Below are 14109 nucleotides of genomic sequence, written 5' to 3' on the forward strand. Positions count from 1 at the left end.
CACACCACAGGGGAACAAGTCCACTGGTGCCACAGAGCAGGAGAGCGGGAGACATTCTTAAAAGAAAGTCAACACAATTTGACCTATGCTCTTCATGGGTATTCTGTGCACATGAATATCTATCTTTTTTAAATGAAAATTTCTATCCCAGTTTGCATCTGTATTTGAACTATTTTTAACCGTTTTTATCTGTAGAAGTGTTTTTGATTGTTTGTAATTGGTATTATATGTGGAATTGTTTTTTAAATGAAAACTATTTTTCATTGTTCTTACAATCATTTTGTGGTTGTAACTAACCTAGCCTAATAATGTCTCCATTGTTGTTGTTGTTGTTTAGTCGTGTCTGACTCTTTGTGACCCCATGGACCAGAGCACGCCAGGCACTCCTGTCTTCCACTGCCTCCCGCAGTTTGGTCAGACTCATGTTGGTAGCTTCGAGAACACTGAACAACCATCTCGTCCTCTGTCGTCCCCTTCTCCTTGTGCCCTCAATCTTTCCCAACATCAGGGTCTTTTCCAGGGAGTCTTCTCTTCTCATGAGGTGGCCAAAGTACTGGAGCGTCAGCTTCACAATCTGTCCTTCCAGTGAGCACTCAGGGCTGATTTCCTTAAGAATGGATAGGTTTGATCTTCTGGCAGTCCATGGGACTCTCAAGAGTCTCCCCCAGCACCATAATGTCTCCATAGCACTTAATAAACACTTTTTGTAAAATAAAGTATAGACCACGGCAACAGTATCAGGTCTGTACAAGAAGAGGCCTGCTGGATCAGACCAAAGGCCTATATAGTCCAGCATTGTGTATCCCGCACTGGCCAGTCAGATGCCTCTTATGTGAAGTCCATAAGCAGGGGATGAGGGCAATATCCCTCTGCTGCTATTGTTTCCCAGTGAAAGGCATTCAGAGGCATGCTGTCTCTGATCCTGTAGACAGCATGTAGCCTTCATGACTAATACAGCTTATCCATGCCCTTTTCAAAATTTTGTCAATATTATTCTCTTTTTTAATTATTAAAAGGTACTTAGGCATCAATGACTAGTAGCCACTGATAGCATTGTTCTCCAGCTTCCCCACCCCCTTTTTATCTTGATCCAGGCTGAAGTTCTTGAGAACCTGAAAGCTGACTTGCTTGCTATTTTGTGATACTTGATTGATTATATTATTATTATTATTTAAAAAAACAAACCATTATCCTGTTCTTATCTTATGAAAAGTAAAAGCTCAAAGTGTTGCTGAAAGCAGCACACCTGTGTGTCTACAGTATGGAGCATAAATAATAAATACCAAGGGGAGAGATCAACCTTATCTAATCTAGGATGAATAGGACTCTATCGCTGCAATTTATGGCAAAAAGTTCTTCTTACAAAGAAATCCCACATACATTTTTTTGTAATTTAATTCGATGAGAATGCAGCTGTATTTTAGTTCATAAGTTCTTTCATTCCAACCTATACTTTAGTTGTTAAACTGATCTGTTCCTAACTAGCATTTACAGAAACAAGAAAAATGACATACTCCACTGTGCAGCATATTTGCAAATAATCTCTGAGTCTGGGAAAAACATAGGGCTTTGCTTATTGTTAACTTAAAGTGTTTCTGTATAGAGATGTCAGGTTATGATTACCATCAATTTGAAGACATCTAAATTCTGGATATAGGGACAATGGCACAGAAAGATTGGGCAGAGCAATATGTCAGGTTATTTTTTCATACAGCTGAGTCAATGAAGCACATGGCTTATAAAACAGTAAAGAAGTTAAATATATATCTCTAGCATCTATTTTAAGTTATCAGCTGCCAATAAAAGAAAATTATTATCTCCACAAAACAAAAAATGCCACAAATGTATTGTGTATTTGCATATGTAGAGGATCTTTTCTCAGCTGCCAAGAGGCAATTCACATGCACACAAAAACGCAAGAGCCTTGCTGGATCAGGCCAATGGCCTGTTCTATTGTTCCCACAGTGGCCAAACAGATGCCTACAGGAAGTCCAAAAGCAAGACCTGAGTGCAACAGCACTCTCCCCAACGTGATTTCCAGCAACTGGCATTCAGAGGCATCTCACCTCTGACAGTGGAGACAGAATATAACCATTGTGGCTAGTAGCCATTATCTTCCATGAATTTGTCAAATCCTCTTCTAAACTCATTCAGGTTGATGGCCATCACTGCCTCTTGCCAGAGAGAATTCCAAAGTTTAACTATACACTGTGTGAGGAAGTATCTTTTTGTGAGGAGAAACTGGGGTCTTCAGGCAAACTAATTTCAGTCTATTTCAGTCCAATTTAGATGGGATGAATGGAAACAACGCCATGCCCCAGAACAAGGCCTTCCTCTTCTCTTCCAAGAAACAAATATTCAGCAATAAGAAACTGAAACTCCCCCCCCCCTTAACTATTTTCTAAATATGCATGCATCGAAAAGGTAGGAGGTAACTGGAAGGCACTGAAGATCATCAGCCGTGGGTAGTGCAGGTGTTTGCTCTCCCCTTCTCCTTACAGAGTCGACCCTCTGCCCAGTCTGTTCCACACTCCATGTAGATACACACCCTTTGACTACTCCCCTCCTTTCCCTCTCCCCTTCTTTTAAAAGAGAAGGTTTCACCTGAGTCTTTTGTTGCCGTTATCTCAAGATGATGCCCCAACTGCCTTTGCAAAGATAATCATGTAAGAGGAGTAACATACTAGCAAAGTAACCAACAGCTTTACATCTCACTCCCAGTAACGTTATCTTGATAGACGTTGGGCTTATGTGGCATTAGTCCTGTGCTCAAAGGGTTCAGTAACTCATTATAAAAAGAGGTAACATACAACTGGCACCAACTTTTATCTCCTTACTTTTATTATCTGATAACTTTTTCAACATTTGGTCACCCTAACCACCAACAGCCAGCTTATCAAGTGAGGCCTACGTTACATCCATGGTAACTGCCTCCTCAGGAGAGTATGAAATTCATCTCTTTAAAAAATCCAGAATGGTCAGGGATGTGGGGCTCACCCATAAGCCTTGTTCATCAATGTGTGCTTTAAGACCAGCAAATTATGTTACTAGTAATCCTCCTGCTAAGAAGAGTAACGTAAAAACAAGCTGGATTAGGAGCCTTCCTAGATACATCATCATGGTGTCCATTATTATTAATTGATTTATATAACACCACCCATCCTTGGGTGTTTGCCCAATATAGTTTCCAGGCTTTTTCAAAGCCAGTACAAAACAGCCTTATTCCCTCTGTGTCTCCCAGTGTAATTCATCCTCATTCATTATTTGGCGGCTGTGTGAACAGGTGCAGAGCAGAAAAAGTGAACCTTATACCTTCATTACCACACTGTTTTGTCTTGAAGTCTCCTTTGGTTACGCAAGCATGAAATAGGCATTTGAATTTGTCCAAGTGCAGACGTTTAAACATATTACAAAGGAAGTTGAAGTGTACATTATTAGAAAGTAAACTATAAATGGCAAATATCCTGAAAAACACCTGAAAGTCTCTTACCAAATGCATATAAGCTTTCAAATTCTCTGCCTACTTGAGAAAGCAAGGCCAAACACTCTCACCAAATGGATCATTCATACAACTCTTTCTATGCCATTCCAAGGGATTGCATCTATCCAGGAAGATAGCCTCATCTTGCATGATCATCTACTCCTAAGTACACAGATAACACCTCTGGTTGCATTTTTAAAGGTGAGTTTGCATCAATTGGGAATTACTCCAATCTGATGTAGCTGAGAGTCATTTGATCTGTAGACTTTGAAGCTTCTGCTTCAAAGAGAGATGTTAGAAGTGTGGGCTTGAACATATTTATATTAAAATTTAGATTTCAATGTAAGCCAGGTTATTTATTAATAAGGAGACACCTAGTATTACTGATCTCTTTTAAAAAACAAACAAATAAATATAATCCAATTCATCCAATTCACATTTCTAAAATACAATTTATGTATTTTTAATTAAAAAAAAGTTTTATGGGTCAAAAGTTTGCAACCCATTTTTCTCATAGCACATGTGATTACAGCATGCATTACATTTGTTTCTAGAGCCTGAAGTTTTGCTTGAGTAATTTCATAGACAGTTAATAATACATGTACTTAGTACACCAATATTTCTATTCTTCAAACTTTATCACTTGTTTAACTTCTTAAACTGCAATCTCCCTGCATTTTTTTTATTTCCCAAGCTCTACAACATTATGGCATACACTCTGCATAAAAACAGATGAAGTGGAAACCAATAACGTTTTGATGGTATGCAATTATCCACTTACGAGCTGAATCCTATAGTATTTACTCAAGACAGAATTCTGTTAGATGCATCCCCCTCTCTGGACTTCAAACCTTTAAAGAGTTTCTATTGAACTTGTCCTTGGGATAACACACTGCAACCTTGTATATATTAATGACTCTCAAAGGAACGCACTATCAATACTGGTCACAAACCAGAGAACCATGCAACTAGCTATGCCCAATCAGCAAAGGTTTTGGATATCATTCTTGAATAGTTAAACTTCTCCCCTCAGTTACATAGTGAAATGATGATAGATGCAGGTCACAGCATGAAAAGGCTGCTTCCTCTTTCATGGGCAGGGGGGAGTCAAAGTTCTTTATGAGTGCATGGATTGGTTAGTAGATAGTGATGGCTGTCACCAGCTCATAAGAAATGCTCATTCAAAATTCACAACACTCAAAATAAAGTATGCTATCAAATTTAATTTTTTGAAACTATTGTTATGGATTAAAACAATCTGTGGGCAAATGTCCGATCCCAACTAATCTTCTATGGGTTTGCTATATGGATGATTCATCTGAACCAAATACAGTCAAACGTAATCCGTTCCGGAAGACTGTTCGACTTCCGAAACATTCGACAACCAATGTGCAGCTTCTGATTGGTTGCAAGAGCTTCTTGCACTCAAGCGGAAGTTGCATCGGACGTTCGGGTTCCAAAAAATGTTTGAAAATCGGAGCATTTACTTCCGGGAAGCTGAAATGTAAGATAACAGAGGTGTTCAGGAACCAAGGTTTGACTGTAGCAGCTATATGGCTGAGTTAGTTAGTAGACTGAAACAAATGTGTGTGAATGTTTTGCATATAACATGTTATATTATATATTATATATTATATATTATATATTATATATTATGTTTTATACGTATATCTATATATATCTCAATCAGTGCATCAGAAGCCTTTTGTAGAACTTTTCTAAAACAAGTGCAAGCTAGATAGTTATGTTATTATTCCTTCCAACAGCTATTGAAGCATTCATAAATGTTAAATTAAATTATTTATTTAGGGCATTCCCCAAACACCTTGAGGAATCCCTTTACTTCTACAGGAGGAACAAAGACATTATTTGTTTTGTTGATTATTTCAGGGTGGGATATAATACTAATACTCATTGGTAACTGAAATAACCACACGTGCTTTCATCCCAATATTCCAAGTGTTTGTCGACCCACAAAAGTAAGCATACAGAAAGTGCTGTCATTCATTGACACTACAGACAGTGCTTTTTTCAGTGGGTACTCACAGATATGCAGTACCACCACCTCTTTTGGGGTTAAAAAGTGTGGCATTTATGAAACAACCTCATGGTGAGTACCAACACTTATTTTTCTAGGAAAAAAGCACTGACTACAAATACCTGGCAGGATTAATGGTGTCTCATGATGGTATGACTGCTAACAGTATCAATGTATCTCTATAGTGCGTAGCTCACCTGTGGATGATGTTCCTGCTCTGGAGATAGTCCAGTGCCAATGCTAGTTCACAGATGAACAGCTTCACAGTGCTCTCTTGGAAGCGGACATTTTGCTGCAGGTGGTAACGCAAGTCTCCTCCAAGAAGCAGATCAACCACCATAAACATGTCTTCCTCATCCTGGAATGAATACCTGGAACAAGATGCCACACACAAAGGACACACAGCTTGATTAGTGCAGTAGAATTAGAAGCATGTATGATGAGATCTATGACTCTGCCTGGAGTCAGACTTCCTCTTGGTCAATGCAAAGCAAAACACAACCCTAAGTCAAGAACTGGGGTTAGCAGTGTCGTGCTTGCACAGCAAAATATCTTAAGGTTTGAGCTATTCTGGATATGTTGGACTATTAATAGGACATGTGGCCAAAGTTTCATTTCCATAATTCTTCTGTACATTGAACCCCCCTCCCTTTTCTCGTGTGTGTGTGGGGGGGGGGAGGAGTCCAACAATAAGGCTTATTCAAGGACACATGAAATACAAACAAAAGTATGAAAATGAAAACAGCAACTGTGTTGGACAAGAAGTGGGAAACAAGGAAAGTAGCAGAGAGACGCACAACTGGTAGCAAACAAAAACAGAAGGCACTCCCAAGCCCTTTATTCATTGCCTTCTAGCTAGAACTCTAACCTCTAGTTACAAGGGTTCAAGGCTGTCTAGAAATATCACTCTCTAGTTCTGAATTCCTCCCTCCCTTAACCCCTAATGTGTGGAGGCTCCCTGGGGTTACAAAGGAAATGCACTTGACACCTGCTCAAGGGGACCTCCATCCATTCCTAGTCGATGCATTTGAAAGTTATGCCCTGGCACTGCAAATAAATGGCAGGGCTGAGCCCCACCACAAATTAAGCCTCCACCCCCAACATTTTCATATTGCCTTCGAAATTTCCCTCCCAAGACTTTTCTGCTTGACTTCATTTAAATAACAGCGAGTTAAATGTGGGCTCAAGAAATCAATACGTTTTAGACTTGGAGCAGTCAATGCTCTTGAATACAGAGAGGAAAATTAGCTGCTTTTGTGCCAAAAGATTCCCTGAGGTGCCAGCATAATTAAATACAAGGTAAAATCACATCATCTCTAAGTCAATGGACAAAGAAAGATGCATGAATATAAGCAAGCAGCACAGAAGACAACCATGCATGTCTTTGACAGTCTAGAAGATGCAGGAACATTAAGACAACCCCTTCGCAAAAAGCAGGAGTGGCCAGACCCACCTAAAGATCTTGTTCCCATATCTGCTCTTTTGGGGCAGGCCCATACCTGAGTGCTAGGGGTTACAGTGTGCATACAGAAGGTCCCAGGTTCAATATCCAGATAGGGCTGGGAAAAGAGTCCTCTGAAATCCTGGAGAACTGTTGCCAGTCAGTGTACATAAGACTGAACTAGATGGACCAGCAGCCATCTAGTATGAGGCAGCTTCTTTTAGATTGAGCAAGAATAACCCATAGAAGCTTAGGAAATGGCACTTCTATATTTTGAGAATGAATTTGCAAATAGCTATTATGATTTTTTTCATAAATGTTTTGTCATCACCCCTTACCATTGAGATATGGGGACAGATCCTAAAGAAATTTCCTTACTACCAGCTACTGTATGCTGAGCTGCAATGTGTGGACACAGCTACTGATTAATGTGAAATCTATGGCAATCATTCAAGCAGCTATATTAACACGTATCTGTATACAAGGAGTGTTGCTGTTTTACAGCTCTCCAAGTTTCAGTCAAATGAGATTTCCAGAGTGGCTTAAAAATCCTACTCAACAGAGAGGGATGAAATAAATCAATCTATTGAGCCGTTACTTGGTCATAATGTTCTACACAGATTTCTCCATCATGCTAGGGGTGCAGGTGGACTGTGTTTAAAACAGAAAGAGAGAAAGAAAGAAAGAGAGCAAACAGCTCTAAAACAATTCTTTTTCTTATATGCAGGACTGAAAGGCAGCTGGGGACCAGCAAATTGGCATCAGAAATACAGTCAGTTCACCAGTGCATAATCACAGTGAATAGCTTCTCCCCAGGTTGTCCTTTTGATTCCACCAGGATCACACAAAGAAAGAACCAGCCTTCAGAATTTCTCACGGAATGACAGGTTTATATGGCTTGGGTGGACTGCTTCAGCTGTTCCCATCTCCAGAAGCTGGCCCAAATGGGGGAATTTCAGTCCATGCTCCTGTCGTGCATATCTGCAGGGCTGACAGAACTCTACAGTCTGCATGTGGAGGACCTTCCATAGTGAGTATGACGGTAAGAGGGGGGGAAATAATGACTCTTCTTTGCATTTCTTTGTGTATTCCTGGTGGTTGTATGTATAAGTTACCCTGAAATGATTTGTATCCCTAAATATAGGATATAAAGAACAATGGTAAGGACAGCAACACCAGATACAGTGTCAATTATTATTATGTCAAGCCAGAAGACCAGGAATCTGCCATCTGGGAAGAAGGAGAAGGAAAAAGAGGAGAGAGAAAATTATCTGTTATATTGTACTCTATTTTTATTGTATCCATTTTACTGCAACTTTTTGTATCATTGCTGCTTGTTGTATCATTGCTGCTTGTTGTCATAATCTTTTGTAAACCATTTAGTGTGGCTCTTCTCCAAAGAGATATATTTATTGAATGAATGAATGAATGAATGAATGAATATTCAATACAATACAATACAATACAATACAGTGCCAAGCTAGGTGAAAACTACCAGCTGGTATTGCCCTTAGTTCAAGAAGTTCAGTCAATCAGGCAGGGCATACATTCTCTCATATGTAACATGGAAACTGGTCCAGGACGATGCTGAAAATCAGACTTTGGCGGGAGTTAAAATAGCTGAGAGATGAAATGTAAGTTTCCCCAAGTGAAATTACACCAATAATCTTAAAGCCCACAATCATGGATCTACAAGTACAACTTAGGTTCAAAGACAAAAACTCAATTTTGCCTTTCTTTTGCAAGATGTAGCTTGTTAGAGAAACCCCCTGTGATAAAATATTTGCTGACTGTTGAGGTTAACCTTCAGCCACTAGTTTCAGTAAATCTATATTTGTTAATACAAAGTTTTCACTTAGGAAACCTATCCTGAGAAAACCTACAATTATTATTCTGAACACACTCCTGCAAGGAGTAGAACACACAGGGAATAATATAACAACGGGGCTCCTGCAGGTCTCAGTGCAAGTAGACTTATAACAAATCATCAATGCAATCACTTTTGATGGTGCTTGTTAAAGGGGCAGCCACACCCTTGGCAGCTTACATCTCCCAGTTAACGTATTCCTCTTTCAAAACTGATCCAGAATATTATCTTTTTATAAATATAAAAAAACAAAACCCCAGACTGTATAAGGAGGCTGCTTAAAGGAAATTAACAATACAGAGGTGGCATCAGAGTAGTAGTCAACATAAGTTGGGTTGTAGGGTAGTATTCAACATAAGACTAAGAAGATCACTTTCTCCTTGCACAACAGAACTATCTCTCCCTCTCTTCCCTGCTGGAGCAACTTGGTGCTCGTGGAAAGGCTGTCTGCACATGTGCTGCTGAATCATTCTTTTTCAGCCAGTCTGCCAATGCAGACAGTGTGGGCACTACCATGCAGCAGCTTCAGGCGTTGTCTGTGTGTGTGAGTCTGGGAAGGAAGGAATCAGTGCCTGAATGGTATATCAAGACTTTTCAAGTGTTTACCCTTGTAGCCAGAGGGCATCATTGTCTTGGGGAAGCACTGAACACAGAGAAAAGGATCCCAGCTAATGAATGATATAGGAAACTGGAGCCTGAGCAGAACATTTTTGACAGAGTACAAATTTCTCACACGATTCTAACACCTCCGAAGTGATGTGGGGTACCCTGCTTGTTTGAAAGCACCTTCCCCAAAATCATCATCCTTGTGAAAAGCTTGCTCATTAGACAAGAAATATGTACCAGGACCCTGCACCATTGGACTGCACCATTTCCTGAAAATGTGAAGTGAGATATTCATTCATTTGCATCAATACTTCCTGTGAAGACAGCACATCTCCCAAGCTTTTACCACTGTCTTCCCATTCTTATTCCACAGGAGTACTAGCAACATCTGCTACAAATTGATCCATATTCAGGGCATGTAAGATAGACCCAGCTGGAGGATACACAGTTAGACTACGTTCTACGGTCAGAACAAGGGAAGAATCAACTTGAGCTAAGTTTTAACAATGTACCCTCTGGCCTGAGAGTCTCCCCTGACCCTAAGCTACTGGAAATCCCTATATAAACCTAAATAACTCTGCCAACAGACTTGAGACTGCACAGGCTGCAAGCTGGGCTTTTCTCCAAGAACTGTTGTGTTTGAGAAGGAATTAAAAACTTAGGGTGATATATGCAGATGCACTCAAAATCACTATTAACCTCCTTGCATTTGAGGCTATTTGGTAAGGGAAAATTAATCTCCCAGATTTTTTTTCTTTTTGGTACTGACTGCCAAAGGCATATTATTAATAGTCTAGACCAATGGCTCAGAGAGGCAGAGAAATTATTTATTTCCCTAGCTTAAGGAGCACCATAAGATGCCTTCATTTATCATGCAGTCTGCTTCTCAAGCATCCGTCACTAAACACTCAAGCAACACTTGTAGACAGCAACTCTCCTGTGATAAGCTATTACTTTCACTCTCTCCTTGCCTTGATGGGTTAAGCTGGTAAAAAAGAAGCTAAGGAAACTAACAAGCAGATAGATAGTTAAGTAAGCAAAGATAAGCAAAACCTTTCATGTGTAGAAAAGACCAATTATTAGAGTACAAAATTAGATGCAGCACTAAAATAATCTAACATATATCAAATTACTATTTGATGAGGAGAGGCAGAGTTTTTTGTGCGGCAGGAACACAGGCAGCAGAGGAGTTTAAATAGCCCCCATCCCCACCTAATAGGGCCTCTCTTGTTTGATCCAGACTGGGAAACAGTTCTGCTTTGTAGTGGTATACATTTATTTGGAATTCCCTGATATTAATTTCCAGTTTTGCTTTGGTTTATTTGTTCCCCGTGGCAAGGAAGGGCTAAATTAGACAAGACACCATTCACATTAGTTGCTGCATGGTGACTTCTTAAAAATGTGAATAACAAATGGGGGGGACATAATCCTCACTCCCAACTTTCATTTTTTTAAAAAATGTTGAGGCACAATTTTTCTGATTTGTTTTGTGAGAAACAAGCCTGCTCCTGCTTTCAGTGTTGTTGATTTTTAGCCAATGAATGAAGTCATAGGCAATGACTGGCATTTAGGAAAGCAAATCAAGTCAATCAAGCAAAGAGTAGGTTAGAGTGAATGACCCACTGTCTACAGAAGGAACGTCATGGTGGATTTTTAAATATCTTATGCTGGTCTTCCCTGGTGGAAGTTTTTAACAACCTGTGAGGGATTATTTGGCTGGGATTTCTGCATTGCAGCAGGTTGGACTAGATGACCCTTGGGGTCCCTTTCAACTGTACAATTCTTTAATAATTTTTATTACTGGCTTTTATATGTATTTGGTCAAAACAGAAGAGCAGGGTATAATTAAAAAAAAAAAACTTCTTCCTTTGTAGGCTAATACTTTGGTACCTCTGGTGAAAAGACACTGAGATCTGTTTTATTACCATTACCCTGCAACAGGGTGATTTTGCTGGAGGTTATTTACCAATGCTCTACCGGTAAAACCACCTGAAAACAAAATAAAAAATTGCAAAATAATCTAATTCCCCATTACTTGAAATATTACTGTGGCTCTTAACCGAGTTTAGTGTCCATTGGTAGCTGAACCTTATTCCATCCTTCCTGTTCCAGGGCCACTGAAAGGGGGAAAACACACTAAATCAAAGAAAAAAGGAAGGATCAACATGCCTTATAAGTGTGCTGATTTCATTGTTGATGGCACGCAAGCTACTGAAAATGAACTGTGCCCCCATCAAGTGTCCTCAGAGAAAGAACTGTTACAGATATCGATCTGGTTTCATAGTCTGCCCTGCAGCAGGGTGACTTGACCTTATTCAGGTGGCACCATGTGGGGACAGGGAGGAAACAGATAAAGGCAGGAATTGGTATCTGAAAGGTGCAGCGATGTCCCCAGTAGCAGGCAGTGTGGCTAGATGCCAAAGAAGGCAGGGTTCCTGAACCTTTACAGAGTTATGCAGAAGACAGAATTTCAGCAATTATTAAAGATGCAGGAGCCCTGTTCCCTTTTGAAACTGACTGTGCTAATGGAATGAACAGGTGGAATTTGAGTTCTGGCAATATGCCCTGGGCCATGCCAATAAAAGTGGAACACTTCACCCAAGTTGTACTGTAGTGGGCCAATTCTGCTTCACTAGAGGGCCTTTGTGCTGCAGTGGTTGGAATGTTGGACTAGGACCCACAAGACCGGGATTCAAAGCCTTTGCAATGAGGAGTCACCAATCTTTTGGTGTCCATGGGCACATCTTTTGGGCCTCATGCACAGCACAACCTAATCTTTGTCGGATTCCAGCTCTCATCAGCTGCATCACATAGCACAGAAAGCACATAGAAATGGGGGAAATGGGCAGCAGAAAGCAAAGCAGAAGGTTTATTAGGAATCTATTGTCAACTAGCCTGAACGATAGCTTTTTACATTCTCTAAAATTATCACATGAAAATAATGACAAAGGTTTTGGGCAGGTGAGGAGATCCTAGCCACATCAACCCCTTCTCCAGACTTGTATAAATCACATGGAATTCCTTGAGACTATAATTTCAGGCTGCAGATGGGAGACTATAAACTGGAATATTCTCCAAGAAACCAATGGAAAACCAGCAGTATAGGCAGGGGGCTCTATCTAAGCCTTCTCCCCAAAGGCACAAATTTTCCAGGTACGGGTAGTTGTTTTCAAAAGTGACGTTCCTTTGCACTACCAAAGTATATTTCCTATTCAAAACAGTCACGGTCCTAGATCTAACACACCTGCTGTTGGGTCAAAATACTACATTTATTTATTTTACTGTGAAAGAAATAAAGGGCAAACAGCATGGCACTTCGATGCCTCAAGCCAGGAAGAACGAAGCCAGTTATAAAAGGAGCTGAACAGGGGGCTCTATTATCCAGGCCCTGCCTAAGACACGAGTTTAAACCACAGGAAGTCCAGGGACCTGTTGTTTCTCTCAAAGGCCACTCAAAGAAAACTAGGTTATACGTAGAAAAGAAAAGAAAAAAAGGGTCAGCCAGGCAACAAGTACTGTATTGTGGAAACCAATAATGGTAAATAAGGTTAAAGTGAAACAAACAGAACCAGGTTTCCAGAAAAGTGAAGGCAACCTCCTCCCAGGAAAATAATGGGAAATATGGTGCTCAGCTTACCACAAATTCACAAGGAAAGGGTGTTCCAATCCCTGCATGATCTGTAGCTCCTTGAAGACATTTCTCACTTCATTCCGTTCCACACACTTTTGCTTGTTCATATATTTCATGGCGTACATTTTCTTGGTGTCATTCTTCTGGACTATGCAAACCTAGCAAGGACAAACCAAGGCGGAAACATGGTGCAAACTGTACCATTGTGTTGTGCTGAGGACATTCATGTATCCTACCCTAACTTAGCAATATACCTTATCCTACCTTAACAATGTACATTGCTAAATTGCCGCCTCATTTTTCTAGATCCTGCTCTTCCCCACCATATACAAACACACAGGCACATTGCTGAGAAGAGTCACCAACTAACTGGACATGTCACCACTGTAAATGAGTGGGACTAAGGTGAAACTGTGTCCAATTCTTGGTTTATTAATTGGTCTGATGAACTATGTTTTCCCAAACTCACATTCTCATAGGCCTCACCCACCTCTCACCGTTCTTTAGCCTTCTTCGTCACATTATACCTATTCTTGATGGGCAAAGTGGCCCTGATAGCTTCCAGATACAGATCTTGACATAAAAATGAGAACTAACGAGAACACAGCAGCCTTAAAATCACATTAAAATCCCACACAAAAGGCATCTTAAGCACACTTCCTGTTCTCCTTTGGCAAAAAATGTAGAGGCTGTACAGGACCAGGCTCAAAGAACTAGGCTCGCACACCTCAAAAGGCATTGTGACTGTGCAAGAGAAGGGAGAAATGAGGCACAATGCCAGGGTGTCCTGAGTTGCTCTGGTGGAAAGTCTCCCTTTACCGGATGTTTACATATAAATTCAGCAGCTCTGGTTTTATCAATAAGAACAGTTTAATATCCTGTAATATAATTTGAAGATTCTGAGCATATGAGGGACAAGGCTCTAATTCTTCCTGACGGTCTGAAAGATAAGGCTCAGCTTGTAGACATTGACAATGCAATATTATCTAAAACCTGCTTACTTGCTGTCCACCTTGTTATTTTAAGAAGAATCTGTGGATAGCTA

General features: G+C 40.2%; 1 protein-coding gene across 3 annotated transcripts in view; it reads right to left on the reverse strand.

Moving 5' to 3' along the window:
* The window catches only part of STK32A (serine/threonine kinase 32A), a 74526-nt gene that overhangs the window by 33599 nt on the left and 26818 nt on the right, over positions 1-14109 (reverse strand). For all 3 annotated transcript variants that reach the window (XM_083487830.1, XM_083487831.1, XM_083487832.1), the window contains exons 4-5: positions 13071-13222; positions 5717-5890 (exon numbers count right to left, since the gene is read on the reverse strand). In XM_083487830.1, the coding sequence (XP_083343956.1) occupies positions 5717-5890; positions 13071-13222 (326 nt within the window). The remainder of the gene's footprint in view (positions 1-5716; positions 5891-13070; positions 13223-14109) is intronic.

This window comes from Podarcis liolepis (assembly GCF_965112155.1).
Source record: "Podarcis liolepis genome assembly, chromosome: 2".
In the NCBI taxonomy this organism is placed as follows: domain Eukaryota; kingdom Metazoa; phylum Chordata; class Lepidosauria; order Squamata; family Lacertidae; genus Podarcis; species Podarcis liolepis.